The sequence below is a fragment of the Lemur catta genome, chromosome 23 (assembly GCF_020740605.2).
Source record: "Lemur catta isolate mLemCat1 chromosome 23, mLemCat1.pri, whole genome shotgun sequence".
In the NCBI taxonomy this organism is placed as follows: Eukaryota; Metazoa; Chordata; class Mammalia; order Primates; family Lemuridae; genus Lemur; species Lemur catta.
Window position 1 is genome coordinate 9,766,918 of NC_059150.1, and position 25,769 is coordinate 9,792,686.

The 25,769-nt window shown below is 43.7% G+C and overlaps 1 protein-coding gene, 1 long non-coding RNA gene and 1 other non-coding gene across 3 annotated transcripts in view; 1 reads left to right on the plus strand and 2 right to left on the minus strand.

Moving 5' to 3' along the window:
• Window positions 1-25,769, plus strand: part of HHAT (hedgehog acyltransferase) — a 232,370-nt gene that overhangs the window by 16,719 nt on the left and 189,882 nt on the right. The window contains exons 3-4 of the mRNA XM_045536059.1: window positions 4,752-4,819; window positions 21,244-21,357. Of these exons, the coding sequence (XP_045392015.1) occupies window positions 4,752-4,819; window positions 21,244-21,357 (182 nt within the window). The remainder of the gene's footprint in view (window positions 1-4,751; window positions 4,820-21,243; window positions 21,358-25,769) is intronic.
• LOC123626825 lies at window positions 9,452-10,157 on the minus strand. Its single transcript, XR_006731031.1, has 2 exons — window positions 10,011-10,157; window positions 9,452-9,904 (listed from the first exon to the last, which is right to left on the minus strand). It is a non-coding gene; the product is annotated as an uncharacterized LOC123626825 (long non-coding RNA).
• LOC123627155 lies at window positions 12,371-12,487 on the minus strand. The gene has a single exon (XR_006731159.1). It is a non-coding gene; the product is annotated as a U5 spliceosomal RNA (small nuclear RNA).

A 25,769-nucleotide genomic window follows, 5' to 3' on the forward strand; every position in this document is an offset into this window, starting at 1 on the left:
GCTTTCCATTGATTTGCCTTTTCATTTCACAAGTGCTTTATTTTCATTTTTTTAATCGTCAGTGATCTATACTTAACGTTTCCTTAAATAGACTCCAGAACACCAGGAGCCCTTATGCTTAAAGAGCCTTTGGTTTTTATGGTGCAAAGTATTTATTTGAATCACCACCCCCATGTCTTTGTTTTTATATAGTAGGTGTTCTTAAGGTGCGATACAACTGGTGTAGTTGAACACATTCACTTTGTACCTTTTGCTTATTCCTATACAAACCTGTGGCCTTCATTATTAATCTTGGCTTATGAGAAAAGGATACAGCAGCTCATTTGTAGATTAATTCTTCCTTTTTATGTTGTTCATACAGCACACTAGCCTCTCAAAGGGTGTGGGCTTTGTTAGTTCAGGTAATTTATCCCACTTTGGTGATTAAAAGAATTTGGTTGCAGGATAGCTGTTTAACTCTGGAGAGCCCTGCAGGGTGGGGAAACAAAGGCTGCTGGTCCTGTCCTTGAACAGGTGTCCTTGCCCTTGGAACCAGGTGAGGTGGCTCACCATGAGTTAGCAAGGATCCGTGAGGACCCAAATGCATGGCTCCTGTAGGAGCTGAGGGCTGGGCAGCCTTTCTCGAACTGTTAGTGCTGAGTGTTGTGGCCTAGCCAAGGCTCCAGGCAATTCTGTCTGATGATGCTTCACATCATATTTGATGGTGGTTTCCTTTGTTGCCTGTGGCCAGGGTCTTTAGGAGACAGTTGAATCACTGCTTTCCTACTGGGATTCCAAGTCTCTAGCTTACCCCTTCCTTGTACTCAAGCTTGCATTGGTGTTTTCCTCCTGTGTTGACACTGGTCCTTAAGGTAACTCAAAACATGGCACCTGGGCCTTGAGAACACAGCAGAAGCAGGAAGGGTACCCTCACCTGCGCCCCCCACCATTTTCCCCTGAAGCAGGTCACAAAACCCTCAGGTGAGAGGTGCCTTCTCTACACCCAAAGGAAAAGCACATCCTCATCTCTGAAGATGAAGGATCACACACAAGAAACAGGCCTTGCTAAGGTCCCTCAGTTTGTTACCATTGGGTGATACTCTGTCCAATCACCTGTCGCCATGCTGTCCACTCTGCATCAAACCTAGTGTAAAAATAGTCGTTTAACAGTTTCTTTGGGCCTTCATTGCCTTATGAAGGCTCCCATGCAACATAAAACTTCTATTAAATAAATTTGTTTGCTTTTCTCTTGTTAATCTGTCATTCGTTATAGTGGCCTCAGCTGTCAACCTAAGAAAGGTAGAGGAAAGATTTTTCCAACCCTATGTAGGGGAATGTCGGCTTCCAGAGAATCTGCTTTCTTAACACTTCTAACAAGCCTCTTAGAATGGCTTGGGGCAGGGCTGGGCTGGAGGGCATTTGAGGGCAAGCCCTAGTGTTGGACCCCACAGCTGCTCCTCCCTTCTGCTCCCAGACAGCTGGGGTGTTGAACCCCACACACCAAAGGTGCACAGAGTTTACTCCCTCCTGGCTCATCTCCATTTCAATCTGGGGCTTCCTTTACCTCTCCCAGGAGCATTATGGATTCCCATGCAAATTGCTCACCTGGTGGTCTGCCCTGGGAGACCTGGAATTCCTCAGGTGAGCAGCAGATGAGCTGACCTATTTGGGAGGTTCTAAGGCCATTTATGAAGTTTATCCTTTTGCATCCCAGTTAAGTGTCTGATTTCCTTTTGGTTGGGTTATTTCTAAATCACATTTTCATTCCGTGAGTGGGAACTGGGAAGAGGGACAAAGAGCCCCCATGCTTCCAGGGTGTCATGGAAAACCAGTACCTTATCACCCCTTTTCTATAGGACAATCTGCAGATGAATATTTGGGAGTTGCTTGCCATTAAATTCTGTTATCATTAGAAGCCCATCTTCTCTGCCTCCCGTTTCTACTCTCATTTGTTCCACAGTCCACTGTACCCATAGCGTCCTAGAGAAATAAAGAATCAGTAGGAGCTGATTGGAGTTTTTCACATGCATAGAAACAGCAGGACACATACACCATGATTGGGTGTGCGACACAGTGGCTTGTATCACTCTAGGGCATGTAAGTGTGTTTTCCTCTGTCCCGATTATTGCTCTCTAATTACCCCCACCCCAGAATTAATTTCCCACCAAAATGTTGAGGGTGAAAAGGAGTAGGTTAGTTAGAGGCTGTAAGTAAACGGTTTACCACCACAGCTCATTGGCAGGAATTAAAATGCAAATCCCCTCCTGTGGTAGGTAGGAAGGAGCTTCGATGGATCCTTTTGTTGGAGGGAGGAATGAATAGCTGATGTAGTTACTGGGGTTCAGCAGCAGAGACGGCTTCATTTCTGTGCCTTCAGGCAGTTTTGCAGAGCATTGAATTTAGGGAAATGGAACCAGGGCACTAGAAGGAAGAGCTGGCTGTACTGGGTGGTCAGTCCTGTGAGGCATAGAGAGAATTCCCAGGCACAGAAGGCTTCTTTCTGTTTGGCAGCAGCCTCTTGCTTGACTGCACTTGAGTTATGGTGAAAACTCCAGTCTTGCCCAAAGGCATGTGTGAGGCTCAGGGATCACTGTCCTAGAAGGTGGAATCGGAAGTGCTGAGGGCCGTTGCTGTTCGTGGAAAGATCTCCTGCTGCAGGTTCTCGGCTGCTTCTCTCCTGTAGCAACTGAATTCTGCAGCTGTGGATCTTCAGCTAATGTAAGACAGGGATTTCCAAAGGGGCCATGAATGGATTTAAGTTGTAATTTAAAACGTATAGCATTTGTTTGTGTCCAGAAATCAGACAAAGGTGATCTGTAGGAATTTTCCAAAATACAAGGGAGGATTTTGGGTCTAGAGCTATGCTGTCCGGTACCGCAGCCATCAGCCACATGCAGCTACTGAGCACGTAGAATGTGGCCAGTCCGAATGAAAATGTGCTGTAATGTATGACATGTACGTTGGATTACGAAGAATTAGTAAGAAAAGGAGAATGAAATAACTCATTAATAATTGTTTAATACTTATTGCATATTGAATAATATTCTGGATATATTGGGAGAAATAAAATATAAAATACACCTTTTTTCTTTGTAGCTATTAGAAACTTTAAAATCACAGGTGTGGCTCCCGCTGTCTTTCTGCTGGGCAGCATCAGGCGGGATTTCATCATCCTCCTGTCTATGTAGGGTTCCTTTTCCCCACGAGGGGGAGCTATGTTCCAGCTTCAGGAAATGTGAGGTCAGCACGTAAACTTCACTGCTTTTGAATGTACTCTTTTAAAACAGAAGAAAAAGAGCTCAAGTTTTTGCTTTGTTGTAATTCTGCATAATTGTGATGTTTCTGGAGGTTGCACTTTATGTGAAAGTGAAGCCAAAACGGGAAGAGGGAAGAGGCAGGGACGTTTTCCACCTCTTTGTGTTAATGAATGCAGAGATTGCTGTTCCTTCATTGGAATGCAGTACCTTGTCATGTGCTGACTGTTCCCTTGAACTTGAGGCTGTGCGGTGCCACACACACACCTACGCATGCATACACACCCAGCATGGCCTTGTGTGCAGCTGTAACAGAAGGGACCAGTGCTCCGCTACAATCGCGCGTCTCTACAGCACCCCCAGAGCACGTGGCATGCGATGTGGGTGGGGCGCCCAGAGTTGCGCAGTCTGGCCCTGGGCCGGTGTGCGGCACCTCTCCCTGTCCTGTTCCTACGTGCAGTGCTGGTGCTGCCTGAGGTCTGGGGCTGGGGCTGCTGTTTGCACGTAGTGCGTGTGAACCTGCGTCTTGATCCTGCCCTGACACCAGCATCATTTCATGATTGTGTTTTATTGATACCACTCTCCTGGTTTTCCTTCTGGGTAGTTCCTTTTTGATTTCCTGTGGTTTTTGTACTTTTGTTGATGCGGAAAGCATTGATTACTTTTTTTTCCCCTTTTCTTGTGTATGTGCTCTTTGTCACTTTCTGGGGGAATCTCAGCCATTCTGGCGCCTTTGTCTCACTCCCTTTATACTGAGCACCTCTAAGTCTTCAACTGAGGGTATTTTTTTTTGAGTTGTACCCACACCCATCCAGCTGCCTACTAGACATCACACAGATCTCCAAGTCAGGCCCCGTGGCCCTTGTTACTTCCTGCATCGTGGTATTCACCAGCACTGTTGGGGTTTCTTATTCCTTGTCTCTCTTCCCCAGTGTACAGCAAGCCCCAGGGGATGAAAGCCACGCCAGTCGTGTTCTGTGTCATTCCTAGTATCTCGTACCATGCCTGCTTATCGTACACTCTCGAGAAGTGTTTGAAGACTTTTATTACATCTTTTGTTGTAAATCAACGGCATTGTTTACATATAAACATGCTTACTGCCATTATATGATTCCATTTTATTATATCTTGTTAGCATTATGTCATATAATGCACTTATGATCACCGTAGTTTTGTGGCATGGTCTCTGTAAAAATTTCTAACAGCCTCTATAAATCAGGCATTTGCACTGGTCCCTCCTGTGTTTTCTTGTATTGGAAGCTCTTTTCCCTTGTGTCCCTCTCCTTTTGTGACCCTTATTACAAGTTGAATTTCCATCAGCCACACTGTGTATTTCCAGGAACTTAGGTCACGGAGCACTGGAAAGAAAGGTCGAGGAGTGTGGCATGTGTCCACGCCTGCAGTCCAGTCCACAGGCTGCTTTTCCAGGACATGGTCCAGTTCTTTCAATGCTCCTGCTATTCAGCCAACCCAGTTTTGTTTAGATTTGTGACTAACGGAGACTTTTTTTCTTGTCAGAACATGAAGAAGAACTGGACCGAGAATTTGAGCTGGAGACTGACGCTTTATTTGGAGGATTAAAGAAGGTACAAGTAGATGAATGATAAACCTCAACTTTCAAACCTGGTTTCAATGACTTGCATCCCTTATGTATTTGGGGTGGACCCAGGCGTTGTATTGGGCAACAATCTGGAATGACGCGCCTTTTCTGCTGTAGAGGCGTGGCTGTGCTGTGTTGGAGAAGCCATTCCCATGGTCTTTATCATCTTGTCCCTTGTTCTTAAGGTTACATAAGCAGATTTCTGGTATCTTATCAGTTAGTATGATTTTTCACTTTTGTAAAGCCCCGGGGAAGTTCCTTCTTGACCTGGCCAAATCTGTTAGAATCAAATGGGGTGGGTCCCTCGTGTCAACTGCTGGCACCTGCAGGGAACACCTTCCTTCTGGCATCTGAGTGCCACTGGCCATCCACACTGCTGCAGAGCATCCTGGGAATTCCTGTCCCCTCCTCCCCCGGTGCTGCTGTGGCAGGGGGCTGGCTCCAGCTCATCTTGCCTGCTTTGGTAGCAGGTCAGGGTTCTGTTACGTACCTGTGTCCTTCTGGATTTGACAGTACTTCTGCTCCAGAATTTGGCCAGTGGGTCAGTACCAGATCCTCCTGTTGCAGTTCAGAGCTGCTAGACTTTTTCCTTCCATCACAACCCCCTTCGCTTTGAGGCTGGGGGTTCTTCTCATTCTTCCCTTTTCAGTTTCTTAGGACCCCAGTTCAGTAATGACTTGGATCACAGGAGGTTGTGGGCCCAGCTCATGGTTTGGGGGTTTAGGTCAAGGCTATTAGGAGCTGTGTATTTGTTTCCTAAGTACTTTGATATGTTTTAAAAATATCAAGGCAGTTTTTTCTTTTTTTATTTTCTTTTTACTATTTTTCTCTAAGTATTAATGTGTACCAAATATGTTATAAATTCAATCAGCTTTTGTGCGCTAGCTTGGGATGTAAAATCTTGTATTCCAACTTCTGAACATCCTACTTACAAATGAACTTCTGGAAGACAATTCATTTCCAAACTGGTACTGCTTGTACTGACATTTTCCCACTCTGATAGTTGTAGATCTTGCTTAGAATTGTAACAAATTTACTGCAATTTCCATTTTTGGTAGGGTAACCTGTCCCTTTTCCCAGCTCTGTACAGAGACACTATTAGATAGAAGGGCCATGTTTATCTGGGACTACGAAGAACATCCTGCCCTGTGTGGGGTGCCATTCCTGGCTTTTGTTCTACCTTACCAGATACTTCCATGAAAAGTTAGATGTAAATCAAATTTTCATTCACGACATCCATTGCTAGATTTTTAAAAAATTTAAATAAGCCCTTCTTAGGATTAGCAGTAAGAATGTAAGGTGGGTAGGAGTGTGCCCACTTCCGAGATCAGGAAATTTGGCAAGCTTTCTGTTGCAGTGGAATTTGAGGTATAAAAGGAGATAGCCCTTGTGAGTATTTTGGATCTACTCATCAGAAATAAAATACTATTAGATCCCTTACAACAGAAAAAAAATGGTCATTAATATTGAAAATACAGAATTGTTTGCTGGGGCAAAATGAAGCAAACATGTGTTAGAGACTTAGCTAAAGAGAAGCAATCATGAGGCAGTATGAGAAACTGAACCCAGGATTAGGCCCCAGCAAGTCTTGGAGCTATCACAGAGGTCATTGTCAAGGGCAGGCTCAGCCCAGCAGTGTTACTTCCAGACAAAGGAGCGTTGTCTTCACTGACTTCCCAGCTCCTGTCACTCCATCAGGTCTGGCTGCTTAACCCCCTGCTGGGGCTCCCGAGTCCTGCGGAGATGACCTCTTCTAAGCATCCTCCACTGCAGCCCTTGGGGCAGGGCTTGGGGCAGGATTTCTGGCGTTTAGGCCAACTCTGCCTTTGTGGAGAAGTATGCAAGGCACGGGTACCTAACCTTTTTGCTCCAAGGACCCAGTCTTTTGCCGTCCTGACCAATCTCTGTCCATCCCTCTGTCCATCTGACCATCTATCCAGTGAGTACCTCTGGTTTCCTCAACTTTCCATATCTCGTTACCTTGCATATGGGGTGAGTGGTTTGGAGTCCTAGAATTTAGAAAATTATGAGTCCTGGTGGATAAACAGATGAAGGAAACTGATACCCAAGTGTCCTTAGGTTCTGGACACTCTTTGCTGAATATTTCCTCTCTCAGAGGCTATAGGAGGTGGCAAGTGAATGCTACTTCGGTCCAAATCCTAATCAAAAGAAGATATTAAGTGTAAGTAGAAATGGTGAACTTTAGAAGAAAGCTTATGTCTTCTGACATCCCTTGGATGCTGCCTGCAGCCGGGGTGGTAAACCTCAGCACTACTGACAGTTTAGATCAGGTGACCGTTGCGGGGAGCTGCTCTGACATTGCAGGATGCTTAGCGGCATTCCTGGACTCTGCCTAGTTAGATGCCAGCTGCATCCCTGCCCCAAGTCTCAACAAGCAATGATATCTCCAGGCATTGCCAAATGCCCTCTGCAGGTAAAATCTCCCATACTTAAAATAGCTGGTCTACAGCAACACTTAAGGGCTTTGCCCCCACTCCCTTGTCATGCTGGTTTGTGCCTTTCTTACCTTTGCTTGTTCCGTTTTCTTTTCTGGGTTTTGCCTCACCCCTTCCCTGTGTTGTCCCCCCCTCTAACTTGAGATCTGAGCCCTGTCTCCCTGTCACAGAAGCATTGCCTGAACCTTGAAGTTGGGCCTGGTGCTCACTGTTCCCGACACTTCCTGGCCTCTTTACTTCCTGCCACAAAACAGCTTTTACTAAGTGTGTGTCTCTGCTCAAGTCCATGTTGAGTGCTGGGGACATTGGTGAACCAGACAGGCAAGGTTCCCATCCTAGTGTCTCCCAGTGGGAACAGATTGACAGTGAATAAATGAACAGACGTAACAGCTACAGATGGAGCTAAATGATACGAAGGTGATATTAAACAGGGCACTGTTTATGATCCAATGCTTGGATCATATTGCATACTGTGTTTTGACAAATGGACTTGTAGAAGTTTATTTTATATTATCTATGCCTTACTAGACTGAGTAGTCAAGGGCAAGGCTGGGATTTAATCGTTTCTGTATCTTCAGTGCCTGGGATAGAGTAGGTGAGTACTTTATTGAATTCAGCTGCAGGAGAGCGTGAACAACACCAACACCACGCTAGGTTGCAGCACTCAAGTAAAATGCACTAGTCCTAAGTGCAGCTAATGGTCATGCAGGCAGATGCTAAATGCACAGTGTTCATTGTCAGACACCCTTGTAAGCACAGCAATCACAGACTGCTTTTGGGAGGAGAAGGTTGACCTTCAGCTGAGCTCTACAGAACAGGCAGGATGTGGCAAGGTCATCGGTAGAGGAGATACGCCGTCCCAGTGGGCATTGCTATAATTAGAAAAGAGAAGGACATGCTGGGGGGATGGCGACTCAAAATGAAGCTTCATTTAGGACAGTGAACAGGAGCTGGGCCTGACCGTAGTCCTTTCGATGATGTTGGGGTTTGGAGGATTGTACCCCAAATCAGGAATGCCTGCGAGCCTTGTAATTTCTTTGGGACGATGATGATTGGTCTTGCCGAGACACCAGATGCGGTGTGGGAGCTCGTGCGGTTGTGGCTGTCAAGGGCTGTTCAGACGCCATATGCTTCCGCATCTGCACCCTGTTGTGTCACGTCTGCTCGTCTGGGCTCTGGGTGCCTCCCCTGTGGGCGCTGGCGGCCTCCTGGGCTTCTGTGTGCCCGGAGCCCGTGTGTGGTCCCCGTGGGGCTGGCTTTCTCTGGCAAGCCTTCTCCGCAGGGGCGTCAGGGAGATAACAGAAATGGGTCAGTGCCCGGTTGCTTGCTTGACGTAGTAAATGAGCTTCTAGCCAGCAGGGTCTGAATGCAACTGATGCAAGTGAAGCTTTGTGTTGTGTCATTAATTTTTTTCCCTTTTTTTTATTTCTGAGTCAAGCTACTTGGCGTAATAGAAAGAGCATGGGTTTGGAGTTGGATGGACTTGAGTTCAAATCTGGCTTTGCTACATCTGGGAAAATGATCATCTCCTCTGAGCCTGTTTTATTACCTGGATTATGGGATGGGAGGTTATGAGGGAAGGGGTGGATGGACAGGAGACACCCAGCATGTATGTGCTGGGTACAGAGAGGTGCTCAATACTTGTTGCGGTTATTATTTTTTTCTTCAGTGGATGAATATAGCCTTGCTTTAGCGTTAAGAATCACTAATCCCCCCTCTGTGGCAAGAAGGTGTGTTCTGCAGAGAAACATTGAAATGTAGAGGGGAGGGCGTTGCTACTACTGAAAGGAGCGCTCAAACTCCTTGTGCATTATGAAGAGAGTTACGTGTATCAATTTCTTTTCTTTGCTGCCACGTTTTCCTGTGGCTGGTTTCTACAACCGAGGCATACCTGTAACAAGCCTTCGTTTCAGAAATAAATTGAGAGGACTTTATAGTGCCTGTGAGAAGGCTTAGGAAGAATAGGCAAGGACAGAAAGGGAAGCTGGAGTAATGAATGATAATAATAATAATAATGAATAATGTCTTTGCACGTAGAGAGAGAGAGAAAAGGTAATTTTCTTAAGTAAAGACAGTTTTTAGCTACTCAGGCTTTGCCCATAAAGATTTTCAGATTTAATTTATAAATCCCTTTATATTTCAATAATTCAGAACAACAATGCTCCATTTTGATTCATTTAACAAATACTCATTGAGCGCCTGCAGTGTGAGGGGGAGTCACCTTATTCTTCTTAAGCAAAGAAATTAATTCTCATATATCTGCACGAGTGGGCAGTTCATCAGGAGGATCCTTAATCTGGTAGCTCCTCCCCATCCCCGAACTCTTCGGGGGAAGGGGCCCGGGATGGCAAGGGCTCCTTTTCAGGTTCTTCACCCGCATAAGCCTTTTCTGATTCTGTCTGCAACAAACGTAATGCCTGAGTGATCACGCTGCAGATGGTCCAAATTTTTTAAGTCAATAGTCTGACCTTGCTGGTGGGCGACGCGAAAGGCCTTAATTACTTGCTGCCAGGTATAAAGATTTAGTTGCACTTCTGACTGACATCGAAACCAATAACAATGTTGCTGCACCAGAGCAAATAATTGTTTCAAAGTACTTTCCTTCACTTTCACCCCTACAGAGGACAAAAGTCCCTGAATTAGTTTTCGATATTTACGTTCTGGTGCTGAGGGGGAATTCCCCATTTTTTTCCCGAAAGTCCCCTGTTGGGTGCTGCTTACCGATGGCCAAAAAGGTGCCTCTTCGGTCCCTCCGTCCTGAATGACACAGACCCTGCTCGCTGCACCACTTGTTGCGGCCCGATTGCAGAACGGGGGATGAACACAGAAAGAAACACCCAGACACACAAAGACGGTACAAGACTGCAGTGCCGATAGCACCAGTCGTTTTATTTTTATACTCCTTCTGTCCAGCAGCTACTTCTGGTACGTGACTTTCTTTGATGCCTTGAGGTAACCTGTTCCATTCGTTCTGGGCGATTGCTCAAGGGAGGCGGATGTTTACATCTTAACCTCTTGATCTCATCACCGCGTGCGGCCAATGAGACGCTTTGGCTTACGTGCAAGACCCCAGGCCCTTGGCTGTCTGCCACAGGGAACAGTCTGTTTGTTCAACAGGCCAAGTGCGGACCTGTAGACCTCTGGCCTCAAGAAGCACGTCCAGCTTCGCTGACTCTGGGCAAAAGCCAATTCCTGCCCAGGGATGGTCCCTACATATAGCTTTAATAGAAGTGACATTCAAAGTATTTAATAAGGGCCATGGACATTAATTAATCTGAACAATAGGGGCTGTATACAGCCAGGACAACTGGCCTTACTTGTGCGTCCTGCCTAAAAACTGGCCCCGGTGTGACATTTAACAAAGTGTTTCTGTATGCATGATTGTTCCTGGTTGGAATAGCCAAAAATTGCTGGGAGAGTTTCTAACCTTGGAATGCCCAGAGAAGTCTCCCTGGAGGACTTGCGTTTGAGCTGTGCCTTGAACAGAAGTATTATGTTTTGAACTGACCCAAACCTATTTGGGTTGTTGAACAAAATTCAGATTCTTTGGTTTTATTCTTAGGAGCTTCTGGCAGTTGGAGGTGGGCAGGAATTAAATGTCTTCTCTCCCACAACCTTGCTCCCAAGTGGCATGTGAAAGAGTCGAGATGGGAATTCTCCTATACATACAAACGTTTATTATGTAGGCAGGTACCAAAACCCATCATTGAACCTGTTCCTGAAAGCTTGTGAAGCCTCTATTGTCTGTCTGTAGGTTCTTCAACAAGCATCTCTCAGAAGGGTTCATTCTGAGGCTGATGCAATTGTATTCTGCTGGCTGAAGCAGCCCCACTCCAGTTCTAGTCTGATTAGAGGATAGAGTCTTACTAGGTGAAGGGACACAGACCAAAGGAGTGTTAGCCCTAGGATGTTTTGGATGCTGGGCTCAACAGATTATTATGCTTCATTCTTACAAGGGTGTTGGAGCCTGAAAAAAAATTTTAACCCACTAAATGTTGAGTAGTACCACTCTTTTCACTGGTAAAATATCTATTTCTGATGTCACTCATGCTAGTAAACTCTCAGGTGTAACTTTAGATACCATACTGGAATTGTTTGAATTGTAGCCATGTCTGGGATGTGGATTTCAGGTTAGGATGCTTCAGATGCTAACTCACTCTTTCTGAATTCTTCATTTGGATACTTTCAGTGTTAAGAACTGTCCTGAGGAGGTAGATTAAGCTTAGCTTACAAACAAATATTCTATATAAGTGCTCTAACAGACAGGCTTCAAAAAGAGAAGGGGGCAGGATTATTCTAGAAGGTTGAATAGTGGCTTAAGCCTGAAATTTGGAGAAGAAGGTATGGGGAAGGGGGGAGGAGGAGAAACATTTCCTTCTCTGAGTACGTTCCCTAAAAGTGGTGGCTGTCAGCATTCTTAAAAAGGTTATTACCTTTTAAAATCATGACATGACAGTTGATAACTCTCTGTTAAAAAGAAATTAGGAGCAGCAGCAAGGTAAGAGCGAGATCATGGGGCACGTGGGAGAAGATGTGAAGGGGGGGTGTCTGTGTGGGGAGTTGACTGACGGCCACTTTGAGGGATGACAGTAGCTGCTGAAAACTTTGAGATGGATGAAGATTAGTTATTCTATCATAATTTTGCGCTCAGGTTTTATGAAAGCAAATCTTAGATCAAATTCTGTCACACACGTAGACATTTATTAAACACTTATTAGGCAAGCAGTAGGAACCAGCTTATACCAATCTGTTCTTCGGGATCCATGAAGTCCTTTAAAAAAACACCTTGTGTGGAAGGTTAGATTTCAGCCAGTCCATGTTTCTAACACTCACAATGCTAATTAGCAAGACAGATTTCACCAGGGAAAGTTCTTCTGACAACCACAACGCTAGTTAGCAGACTTCGGCAGGAAATGCTTTTTTGCCACCCACAGGGTGCTAGTTAAAAGAACCTCCTCATTTATAACTCCTTGCTACTTATGCCACAATCTAAAATGGAACAGTTGCATCCCAGCAAGCTACAGGGGTATTTTGTTTTTTTTTTTTTTAAGGGTTTTAACTTTCTTTGTAACTGCATCATTAGCCTTGCTTAAAGCAAAGCCTCAAAAAATTGAGCACAAACTCAGAATTGTTCCTCTCCACGGAAATCTTTAGTAAAAGGCGAAAGATTTATTCGATCTGAAGAGAAACCAGAGCATAGAGTAGTTTGCTGTAACTCATTAGTCTAGTAATGACAACTCCTAGTTCATTGATGGTGACTCTTTAGCCCTAAGAACTACTTACTGCCTAGAGTTTGCACAAAGAATTCTGTAAGTAAACTTCTCATAGTTAGAAATGTCAAGGCGGAACAATTCTTTTAAGCCTCAAAGAATTGTACTATATACAGGGTATTATGGGTATTCAAATGAGCAGTGAGTCATCAACTTTAAGATTCCACAAACAACTTAATTATTCAAAGTGGCTCTAGAGCCACCGTTAGAGGGCGAAGTAGAGGTCTGGCTAGCTGGGTTCTAAGTCCCTTCCTGGTTCAACCATAGAAACTGGTCTTATCCCTTTTGTATATTGGGACTTTGAGTGCGATTTCTTTGCTTTAGAATTCTTTTATTCTGAAATAGTTACACACTCACAGGAAACTGCTGCAATAATGCAGAGAGATCTCATGTACCTCCACCCAGCTTCTTCGGTGGGGAATCTTTTATAACTACAATGAACTTTCAAACCCAGGAATTTGACATTAATACAACCCAGACTTTATTCAGATTGCACCAGTTTGACGGGCCCTCCTGTGTATGTGTGTATAGTTGTATGTAGTTTTATCATGTGTGTAGAGTCCTGTAACCACCAACACAGTAAAGACACAGAACCTCAAAGAACGACTTTGTGCTGCCTCTTTATAGTCATATTCAACCTCCCCCTCATCTCTCGCCCCTGGAAACCACCGTGTGTGTGTGTGTGTGTGTGTGTGTGTGTCACATGTTTAGGATTGTCATATCTTCTTGGCAAGATCAGTCTTTTTATCATTCTGTAATGACCCTTTTTGATGCTGGTGATTTTCTTTCTCTGAAGTCTACTTCATCTGATATTAATACACTCACTCGTTTCTTTTATTAATGTTTGTACAGCATAGCTTTTTCATCCTATTACTTTCAACCTCCCCATATTGTTATGTTTGGAGTGTATTTCTTACAGACAGCATAGAATTGGTTCATATCTTAGCAATCCATTTTGCCAAGCTGTCTTTTCATTGCTGGATTTAATTTGATTGGGCTTCATTCAGCTTCTTGAATCTGTAGGCTTATGCCTTTTGCCAAATTTGGGAAATTTTTTGCCGTTATTTCTTTGAATATTTTTCCAGCCTCACATTTTTTCTTCTGGAAAATGTAATGACTCAGATATTAGATCTTTTGTTATTATACCAAAGGTCTCTGAGGCTCTATTTTTTCAGTTTATTTTCTCTCTATTCAGATTATATATTCTTAGGGTCAGTAATTGTGACGTAATCTCCTTTGCTATTAAGTCTATCCAGTGAGTTTATTTAGTTTTAGTTTGTTTATTGTCGTTCCTCAAGTCCTGAGGTCCCTAGCCAGTCTGTGCTCTTCTTTCTGCCTTTCAGAATCTTCTTCTGTTTGTTTTGTATATTGTCTGAATGTCTGCTTTTAGCTGTCCTTAGAGAGACAGGGAGAACTGTACCTATTATATCTTGCCTGGAACCAGAAGTCTGTGTGTTGATGTGTTTGAAAGTAAATTTTAGGCATCATAAAAAGATAAATCATTTTATCAACACATAAATAAGTTTCTGAAGAGAGATGGGTGAAGCAGTGGGCAGTGGAGGAGGGCTGGGTGCCCTGAGGATGTAGGGGGCTTTGGTTCTGGTTCTTGTTTGTCTCTGTCCCCAGCCTTCCAGGCACCAACCACTGTGGTCTCACCATGCTCAGGGGTGCTCTGGGAGGGGAGGTCTCTCTTGGACAGCTTGGGCAGCTAATTGGCCAAGGGGACAGATTTAAAAGATGGGTGGGAGAATCTTTCCACCTAACTCTGATTGCCCGCTTGCCTGGTCTTCCATGCAATATGTAAAATTCAAGGAGAAAAACAGTATCTAGAATCACGAGTTCCTCTACTCTCCCCCTGGATGGATGGCTAAATTGCCAGTTTTTCCTTTTTCTAATTCTTTCTTTCTTAATTGACCTTCTGCTCTGGGGACCTCCAGCATTTTGAGACTCCATGTAGAGTTCCAGTTTTTAGTGTTTGCCCACTGTATAAACCAGCAGGTATAAACGAGTTTTCTTGAACGTGTGAAGACTTTCTAAGCAGAATGCCAATTCTGTGTGTGAGGGCCATTTTACGGGCCGTGGCCCCCGACGGGCTGGGAATCTTTTTTTCCCCCATGTTACTGTGACTTGCTTCGTCTTTTTGGTATTCTGGGGAAGTGACACTAATGGGATGTGTGATTTATTAGCATAGTTGGGAGCTGACGAGTCGTGACTCTGTGTAATTTGCTGTCTAGTCATCCCATTCTATTCTGTTTTTTGTCGTGATGCCTGTCATGTTCATCAGCCTCATTCATTGTTTACAGCTCTTTTCTCCTTATACCTCGTAGAAAATAGGGTTAGTGTTTTTCCAATTTGAACGTAGTGGTGAAAATATAGGTTTTTGTGCTTTTGACTTCATACTGGAATCTAATGTATTTTTTAAACATGTGATTCCTTCACTGTTAGCTTTAGGAAGAAGGGGAGGAATATGGAATAAATAGGGGAAGGAAACAGAATCTATCCATGTTACACCAAGGATATGCATAGTCTTGCATACTCCAGAGTGACTTCTAGGAAATAGGTGGGTAGAGAGTTATAACCAGAGGTTGTTACTGAGTTTAGGTTGGCAATTGTGTTGAAGATATTCACAGAATTTACCCATGTTAATTAGGTCCTTGTGATTTAATTAAGTCCTCTTAAGTGGCTTTCTCTTTTCTTTTGTCCGCAAAGTACCTCCTGTCTACCCTGGGCCTACTTGCCTGGTTTGGGTGGTGGGGCGCAATGAAGATTCTGGGGGCGGGGCACAGTAGAACAGTGCAGTTCGTGCCTGTCCTGTTGGTATCCTACCCTTGTAAGCATCACCTTCACCTATGCAGGATAGCGACGATGTTTCTGCAGAGACTTTGTTATTTACAGGAAAAAACAAGTGTTGTTAGTGGAAGCATTTTACCCTTAAGGGGTAAAATGTTGGTTGGGAGAGAGTGTTGTCTCTACATTATAAGCAGGAAAATGACTTAGTTCAAATTCTTTTAGAAATGGCAAAGCAGCTATTGAAAGGAAAAGAAAACTCTTTTACCCTTAAGGGGTAAAATGTTGGTTGGGAGAGAGTGTTGTCTCTACATTATAAGCAGGAAGATGATTTAGTTCAAATTCTTTTAGAAATGGCAAAGCAGCTATTGAAAGGAAAAGAAAACTCTTCCAATAATTGCTCAATGAATCATTAGTCTGAGTTCATCCAGAGAGCAGTGCCTCTTCTGTGCAGAATTCCTGCAAAATTATTCTCCTTTTGTGTTTTTTTTGTCTAGAGATTTATAGGCCATTAAGGTGAGTTTGCTGCCTTTGAATGTGAAGGGAAACATTTATGATTTCAAGAACCTTATAAAGGTTTTCTCTGATCACAGATAACTTTTACTCGGTAGTAATTAGGAATTTTATGCGGTCTGAAAGTAAATAATCAAATAATGCTATTTAGGAAATAGATATAGAAAGATGTCCAGTATTGCTGTTGTATTTTGTTTTTACAGCATGCTGGATATAAGAATAAGGAAAATAGTAACGATATTCACCTCTCCACTCAGTTTTCTGAGGGAAAAGGTATGATAATGAAAAATACAGACTGGTGGGTAGGCTAGGATCATTTTCTATTTGGTTTTTCTTTTTTTTTTTACTTGATATATAATTCTACATATTCTAGGGGTACATATGATACTTTGATACCTGTGTACAATGTGTAATGATCAAATCAGGATAATTGGGACATCCATCACTCTAAACATTTATCTTTGCTTTGTGTTGGGACCATTACAAATCTTTTGGTTTTGAAATACATTAAATGAATTTGTGAGCATGTTCTGATGTAAACACTCACTGTCTTCATTATCCGGTTCTTGAACACTTGTTGGATTGGCCCAGCTGGAGTTTCCCTCCATTTCGTTTTCCTCTGTTGAATACTTATTTCAGAATAGTGTTCTTCCAAGTGAGTTGTTTTCATAGTGCTTCTATTAGAAAGCTCGAGCTGGATTCCCATCACAGGAGACATTTCCTCCAGAGTATGTTCATCCAGGTTCCACCGCAGAGGACAGGATCCACTCTAGTCATTTTAAAAAGGGAATTAGCGAAGGCTTTTAAGGATATGTTTCAGAGTAGTCAAAAAGCCTGTAGGTACAGGCACTAAGTGAGCTTCCAGGAACAATTCCCAGAGCCACTCTGCACAACCACTGCAGACGCACAGCTCCTGCCTTGAGAAGCTAGGGCTGTGGTGCGCTTGCAACAATTGCCACCTCAGGAAGTTTCAGTCCCCTGAGGACTGCTTGGACCCCTGAGTCCCCACCGTGACTGCTGCAGAGCAACCGAAGGGCCTCTGCCGCCGTTCCTTCAGGAGAGTCTCAGGCCACACATTGTGGTCTTTCACCTTCAGAGTCACAGTGTGTGCATTTGTTCTTCAGAAGCCACAGTGTGTGCATTTGTTCAAAAGTCAGGGGATTGGCAGAGAGGCCAGTCGTGAGGAGTTTTGGAACATGCAGTTTCCAGCCTTCTACCATCTTATGTGCAGGAAGTCGTGCTAGGAGGGGTTTGGAGAGTGGTGATTGAGCCGATCAATCCGCCAGACAGAGCAGCAGTTTTCTTTAGGGGAGGTTAAGATGGTTGCTTTCCCATGGCTTGTTAGCTTTTATGAATGCTCCTGTTCCCTTGTGTTAACCATGGACTCCCTTCTTTCCAGTCCACAGCCTCTAGAACCTTCTTTTGACTGCGGTTGGGATCTTGAACAGCTCAACTCTCCCCTTACCCTTTGGGCCCCTCTGTTTCAGGATGCGTAACCCGAAAGCTTCTGGATTTGGGTTTCTAAGTCAATTAAAGTAAAATAGAGTTGCTTTGTCCATATATTTACTTAACAAACATGCACATAGTACTTAATAAATGCCAGGCACTATTCCAAGGGTTTCTTGTATTTTAATTTATGTAATTATGAAGTAATTAAACTTAACTAAATTATGAAATAGGTCCCCTATTGCAATAGCACTCTATTTTGTCCACGTCTCTAGAGTTAGCAATTGATATGTCACAGAATGGGCCTTGAGTTGGTGAAGACAATCCGCAGAACGGATCATCCACTAGAGCTATTGTGTGCATTTACATTCTGTAATTGGGGTTTATTCAAGGGCAGGTGCCAGGTTCTCTACTTTCTGTATCTTTTCTTCCCCTTTCCCGGGAGACTGTTCTGATACTAGGTTCTTAAAAATGGTTTGACCCATTGTATAAGTATTTAAATTTTTCAACAGACTTATTGAGCATCTTGTATATACTGTTTTATTGGGGGATACAACGCTGAATATCTATGTAGACACTCTCAGAAAAGTGCTCACAGTCTAGTGCGGAGGCAGCTCTGTAACCTGCCATTTAAGCAAGATGTGTGACAAGTTGCCCTGATAAAGGTAACCATAGCGTATTGTTGGGAGCATGAGCAGGAGACGCTGAGTCCAGACTGAACGGATGGATTAGGAAAGGATTCCTGGGGGAAGGCACAATTGAGCCCAGGAATTTGAATGCTACTGTATGTGCAGTTGAATCGCACCACTGTCTCCTCTTCCTGCTTTGCTGCTGGTTTTCAGTGTGTCTTGATTTTGGGGTGCGGTGGCATTGGGGCTGGGGGTCCTCCCATTTAGACTTTGAGCTCCTTGTGCTGAGGAATTCTATTCATGTTTCCCTGCACAGCGTCTCTAGCCTAGGGTAGAACGCTGCTGCCTGTAGGAAAAGACACAGTTAAGAATATCAGGCCCACTCCCTTTCCTTTGTTTAGAATAGGAAAAACAGTGTTTCGCCATGAAGTCAGTTACAATTTAAGAGATCCAGAACTGCTGTGTCCCTCTGAGCTCAGTATTGCCTGGATGCAGATCGCGAGGCTCAGAATAAACAAGCACATTTGTTAATTCATGCAGTCCGGTGAATTCTTAAATCTAAGTGCTTTCAAGGGTGAGCAGGGTGATGAGTGCTCTGTTGGCGAGTGTCAGAGCTGTTAAGGGTTCTGAGTTTATGAACGTTCAGCTGTAAGAAGGCACAATTAGTCACGTAGATCCTTGCTACTCAAAGGATGGTCCCTAGGCGAGTAGCATCGCATCATCTGGGAGCTTATTAGAAATACAGAATCCTAAACTCCACCCCAGATCTACTACATCACAATCTGTATTTTATGCTTAGGTCACGTTGAAGTGAGAGAAGCACTGATACAGCAGGTTGGATGTGGATTACTTTCCTGAGCACACAGCCTCCACTCCCTCCATGGGGAAGCCCTTCTGGTTCTTTCTGGCCAGGATAGCCCCTTTTATCTGACCCCCTTACAGTACTGAAGATGTTTCTAGTTGACTAAGAACCACGGGGTCAAGTAGGAAACGGAAGAAGGAACAGAAAATGAAGTTGTTCCTGAGGCTTTAATGTTTGCCTTGAAATGTGTGATTGAACTTGGAGTTGGTAAAGCTTTTGCTTCTAGAAGCAGTGAGTCAGCATTTTTCTCACCCATATCACTCACTGTCATCTTCTATTCATTGGCTCAGCTTTTCTGCCTGGTCATTTCCTTTAGGTAACAATTCTGTTGAGAAGAATAAATTAAGAAAGGTAGACATGAGGGAGACATTTTTATTTCCTTTAAATAAATATTTTCTGAAAGAATTGGTGGTGAAAGACCATGTGTCATTTTTGTTGATGGGATTTTACCAGCACAGAGTTCTCAGTAGTCGTGAGTCTTCTGGTGGAACACAGTCCTTTTTGTTGTGTTTTATCCCTTTTTTGTGCTAAAAAAAAAAAAAAAAAAAAAAAAAAATTCGAGAAGTCTTGAGGCAGAGGTGGTAAGCCTGGGGTCATGAATTCTAAATGTTATTCTTAGTGTTCAAAAACATTGCATTTAAAAAGCTGAAACGTTGGAGTTTTTTTGAGTGGGGTATTAAAAAAAAATTCAGTATTGGCTTTTAGTGTCTTTTTACCTGTATCCGTGTTACAAAGGTGGTGTTTTATTATTAGCATGGCATCACCACATAACCTTTGAACTTTTTTACCTTTATTCGGTTAGATGACTCTCCACTAATTTGGAAATTTCAGGGTGGGGGAAGTAAGCTCTGGATCGGGAATGAAGAGCCAGGTGTAGGGTCTGAGTTTTCTGCTCTGCTGCCTGGCTGTGTGGCTGCGGGCACATCTGGGTCCGGACGTAGTTGTCTCTAGAAGGGAGGAATTCAACTAGATCTGTGATTTTTAGCAGGGGACAGGGGCTCTTTGAGCAGGTTGTGTGTGTATCGGAATCTTGAGGTGTGGGGAGCATGTGTTATGTGAGAATGCACAGTGTTGGATTTCTTTATTTGGGGAAACGGGGAAACTTTAACAAGCGGCACACAGCAAAGCATACAGTTTTGGCTGGTGGTTAACAAAGGACAGGAAGCACATAGGATTAGCAGTTAGTGCCAGGTACTATTGCTTAGCGAGTACTATGTGCTGGGCACTGTTCTAAACTTCTGATGTACATATGCTCTTATTAAAACCTAAAAAAATAACCTCAAAGTCCTACTGTCATATGAAGAAACAGAACAGAAAGGTTAAGTATCATGTTCAAGGTCCTCACAGCCAGGCTGTGGGCAGATCTGGGATCTAAACCCAGCCTCCAGTCTTAGCTGCTAGGTTTGCTACCTGTGCATTCATAGTCTGATATGGATCAAGATCAATTTTATCTGTATTTTACCTTCTGAACAAAAAAGAGTTTTAGTATATGTGTAAGTGGTATGCATGGCCCCACAATCATCAGGTACGAAAAAAAAAATCCACATTTTCCTCTGAATCCGGTTAAGTGGGGCTCCATCCAAGTTCCACTTGCAGAGATTGGTGAGGGGTTCGGTATCAGTGGCCATTGCAGGATTCCTTTCCCACCCACACATTTTGGTTAGAAAATTCTGAGGCCTCAAATCCTCGCTGCACCAAGGTGGTGCTGAGATGCTCACGGGCCCAGCCTGCCTTGGCCGTTTCAGGGCGGCCAGTCACTGTGTGTGTTCTCCGCACGCTCGGCTCGGCCGCCGGGATCTTCCCTGGGCTCCTGAGGCTGGGGCATTTAGGTGTCAGTTCCCAGGTGTCTGCATGGCCACTCTTGTCAGGGCACCTGCTCCTGCCCGGGAGCTTCATAGACGTGGAACCTGGTACCAATGTAGCCATGGAGTTGCTACCTGGACCCAGAGTGTACCTGTGGTTCTTGAACTGTATGAAATTAGTTAATTTCTCTATGAAATTATCCTGCCTGTAAATGACAGCAAGATTTAACGTGATTGACTTTAAGCAATTTTATTAGTGTCCAACTTAAATTTCTCTCGTTAAAGTATCTAGGTGTCTAAACTGGGATAGTCTCAGTTCGTTACTTGCACTATCCAGGTGCCCATGGCTGGATGAATCGAGTTCCTAGCCTCCGTTTTATCTTTTACACAATGGAGATGATAATAGTTTCTAGAGGGTCTTGGGGGATCAGCTTTAGAAAGACACTGAGTTGTAGAAAAGACAGGGTGCATTTGGGGAATGGCAATGGGACCAGCAAGCTGCAGGGGAGAGGACAGGTGGGTGGGGACAGGACTTGATGTGCAGAAGTGCTATTTTACGGTTAACTGGTTGTTAACTGGAGCTTGTGTTCTGACTCAGACTTGTACTGAAATCCTTCTGATAAACTCCTGCTTTGATCTGTTTAGGACCCAACTGACTTTGAGTGGAGCTTCTGGATGGAATGGGGGAAGCAGTGGCTGGTGTGGCTTTTCCTTGGCCACGTGGCAGTGTCTCAGGTGGCCACGCTGCTTGCAAGGAAGGTACGGTTATGTGTGTTTTTCCCTTTTAAATATCTTTCTCCTTTGCTTTTTGTGAAGGAAAGGGTCCTGAGCTAGAAATCGGAAGACATGAGATATTAGCCTTGGGAGCCTGGGAAAGATGTGAGGTGATTTCCTATGGAGGAAAAAAAAACCCAATGAGGAAAAATACAAGTTAAAAAGCTTGATGTGAGGAATTCACATGTATAAAAGTTGTTGCATTGTACACCTGGAGAGCCCACATTCTGTTTAAGAACACATAGAATATTTATACAAATTGACCCACATACTAGACCATAAAGTAATTTTCAACAAATTTCGAAGGATGTGTTTTATATAGGTTAACTTCTCTAATCCCAGTGAAATTAAGTTGAAAAGCAATAACAAGATGACCTGAAAATGCTAATTCATCTAGAAATCAAAAAAGAAAACATGCTTTTAAATAACTCGTAGGTCAAACAAGAAAACTTACGAGAAATTAGAAAATGAATGGAAAATATTGGCTATCAAAATTTGTAGGATATATCTGGAGTGGTACTTAATTCGGAAGCCATAATCCTATGTACTCGTATTAAAAAAGAAGAAAGGCTGAAACTAATTAGATAAGCATGCAACTTAAGAAGTTAGAAAAGAACAGCAGGTAAAAAAAAACAAAAAACAAAAAAACAGAAGGAAAGAACAAAAATGAAAGCAGAAATGAAATAATGACAAAATTGATCATGAAAAAATGCACAGATAACCAATAGTAGGGATGGAAACTATAGATATTACAGAGATGAAATAATATAGTAAGAGGGTATTGTGTACAAGTTTATGGTTATGATTTTGAAAACTTTGGCAAAATAAACTTCTAGATAATACAAAACTGACTCATAAAGAAATAGAAAGACTGAATAATACTGTAACCATGAAAAATCAGTTAAAAATCTATTTGTAAGAAAAGCCCCACTAGTCTAATAAACCAATACTACCCAACATCCAAAGTACACGTAATTTGAATCTTCTTCAGGATTTTTCAGAAAAGAGAAAGAGGGAACATTCTCAAAGTCATTTTAATGAAGGTGGCATAAGATTGATACCAAAATCAGTTGATATGCCCTACCAGATGTTATGACATATTATAAAGACATAAAAATTAGGATGCTATTATATTGGCATCAGGGTAGACAAATAGTCCAATGGAACAGAACGTAATCTAGAAAATAACTACATATAGATGGAAATGTGATTTATGACAGAGCTGGCCTTTCAGGTCTGGGTGGAAAAGATGAATTATTCAATCAGTAGTGCCAACACAATTGTTTAGCCATGTTTAAAAAATAAATACTTACCTCATACCATATATAATCTTCAAGGAGCATTAAGGACCTAAAGTAAAAACTGAAAGTATTTTTAGCAAAGATTATATAGGAGAATATCTCTTGATATTGGGGTAGAGAAAACTTATTTACAGAAGACACAAAAAGTACAAATTATAAAGGAAAACATTGATAAATTTAAGTATATTAAAATTAATATAGTTAAATTAAAATTTGTGTTAATCCAAAGACACAATAAAGAAGTGAAAAGGCAAGTCGCTAATGGAGACGTTATTTGCAAACTGACAAAGGATTGGTATTATGGAATTATATAAAGAAATTTCATAAGAAAAAGACAGATTGCTTAATAGAAAAATGGTAAAGAGATGAAATGGAAACACATATGACCGATAAACTTAAGAAATATTCAACTTCTGTAGTGAATCCATCTCAAGAAATAGAATGAATTCTAGTTATCAACGTGGATGAATTTCTGGATCATACCACTGAGCTAATAAAGCAAGTTGCAGAGGAATATATCAGATGAGATTCTATGTACAGAAAGCTCAGAAGTTTGCAAACTAAATGATACATGTGCAAAACTACAATGAAAAACGAACCATTAAAATTCCTGGACAGTGGTAACACCTGGTTGGGAAGGGAAGTGGATAGAAAGCGGGGGAGATACCTAGGGCTGCTTAAGCACTGATAATGCTGTCTTAGGCTGGTGGTGGGTATGCACGCAGGTGCGGTTTCATTATTCTTTATACCTTATAAACCATGAATATTCCTTCCCCCTCTATGGACCTTAAATCTACAGAATTCTACAGATAACCTGTGTATCTGTTTATGTGTTACATGTATGTCTGTGCTTTAGACATAAGAGTAGGGTGTTCTTGCCCCCCAAAACCAAATAACCTAAAACTCATACTATTGAACTGACTTCAATTTCCATTCTCACCTTAGGCCTAGCCTACGAAATCTGCCCCTGCCTTTTGTTTGGAGGTGGTATAGCCCCTGTTGAGAATATGTGATTGAGATGAATAACCTGTTCCTGAGTGGATGCTCCTCCCTCTTTGCAAACCTCCTCCTCGTTCAGCTCCTATTTTACATGTGACACCATCAGAAATCCACCTGTGTTAGGATATCGGTGTCTGTCCATTTGTTTGTACACTTGCATTCCAGCTCCTGCCACCTCAGGAGGCAGTATCTGGTGTGGCTGAGAGCACTTGCGCAAATTCCTGCTTTGCCAGTCTCGGCCTAGTAACCTCGAGCAACTTACGTTGATGTCTTTGAGCCCGTTTCCTCATTTGTGCAGTAGGGATGACACTGCTGGCCTCCGGGAGTCGTGGAGAGGGTCTAATGAGCAAATGTTCTTCAGGGTTATGCTTGCATGTGAGGACAGCCAAGGCAGCGGTGGCTGCTGCTGTCATCGTCACCTTGCCAGCCTTTGCTCCCGGAGCAGTTCCGTCTATGATGTTCGAGAAAGGAGGTAACTGTCTTGAGATTCCACGGTCCTCAAGGGCAGAAGCCATGTCTGTCATCCAGACCAACATTTTCCTAGTAATTACTTTGTGAGCGTGTCCTGGAGAAAGGATTGAGAAGCTCAGCCCTTTTCCATGGAGAGTCACAGTCACAACTTGAGTGAGAAGTTAGGAAACCGGGCACTGCTTCCTCCCTGGACCCTATATGGGGGTGGGCTGCACACGACAGCAGGGGGCTGGGAGAAGGTGTGGGCCACACCTGCCCTTCTGGTGTCACCAAGGCCTCTGCAGAGGCGGCTTTTGAGCTGCGGCTTGAAGGAAATGGAGTTCACTTATTTTAGCTTTCTGCGTCGCTTTGTCAGGCAGGGGTGGACAGGTGGGCCTGTCTTTCTCTGCAGAGCACGTCTTAGCCAACGTCAGTAGGAGGTGTTCTTTGCGTGTTTCCTGGAATGAGGCAGAGTGCACACTGAGTCATCTCCCTCTGTGTCTCTTGTCCCCTGTGCGACCACAGGTTTGATTTGTGAGACAGCTGGTGGGCAGGGCTCGGCTGTGGCTGTGGCCGGGGCACAGTGCTTTCTTTGTCTGAGTCTGCTTGGCCCTTGTGTAAGCATAAGCAATGACTTTGGCCTCGTTAGCTCCCTGCTTTCGCCACCTGGACTGAGTGTTCCAGATGGCCTGCATTCGGGGAGTTGTTGTTGGTACTTATTCAGGGTGGAAGATTTGGGCTGCCGTTGTCGTTTATTTCCCTATTCTCTGAGGCTTCGTAAACTCTGGGCAATGTTCTGGAGGGATGGGCTTTGGCAATTCTTGCCGTTACCAGCCTGGGCCCTGAAGGATGCTCCCCTCTCCACCTAATCTCATCCCACCACCTCCCACAGGGAGGCAGGTTATTTTCAAAAGTATAATCTATCCTTTTTTTTTTTTTTTTTTAAACCACGATAATTAATAAAACTTTCCACTGAGCTCTGTGGCCGAGCTTAAATGCCTTTTTTTTGGGTAAGGCTCTCTCTGGGTTTTGGCGAGACTGCACCAGCAGCCAGTGCCCTGGGAGGGGAGGCTGAGTCATGGCCCCGAGCTTTGGCTGTGGGTTTGTTGTGATTGGAGTGTGCACTGGGCGGGTCAGATGGTTGCCTCCTTTCATGAATGCCACCGTGGCCTCTCCACCACCTGAGACATTGCGTTCTCTGCCCTCGGAACTAAAATTACCCCTGCGTGAACTTTTTGAGAAGGCTGGCCTGGTGTGGGGGGCCGAAGGTGGGTGCCGTTGCTGGCTGCAGAGCAGTTTTCACTGTACGTCTGCCTGGGAGAACCCGCATTGTTAGCACTGGGCCCCACAGCTGAGCTCACCGGCCACAGGCTATGCAGAGGGCTGCAGAGTGGGTTCCACAGTGCTGGGGAGAGGAGTGAACTAACCTCTGGAAGGCCGTGGTGAACAGGCTCTATACCGGCAGATTCTCAGATCCATGCTCCTAATAGAAATCTCATGCACTAATGGTTTTCCTGGCACCAGACTCTTCTACCTCCATCAATGCATAGCATAGGAGGGATGACAGTCCCTTTGTGTGGGACCACTGGCCTTTGCTCCCAGGAAAAGCAGGCTAGAATGTGGGCATTCAGACTGTGGGATGTGTGT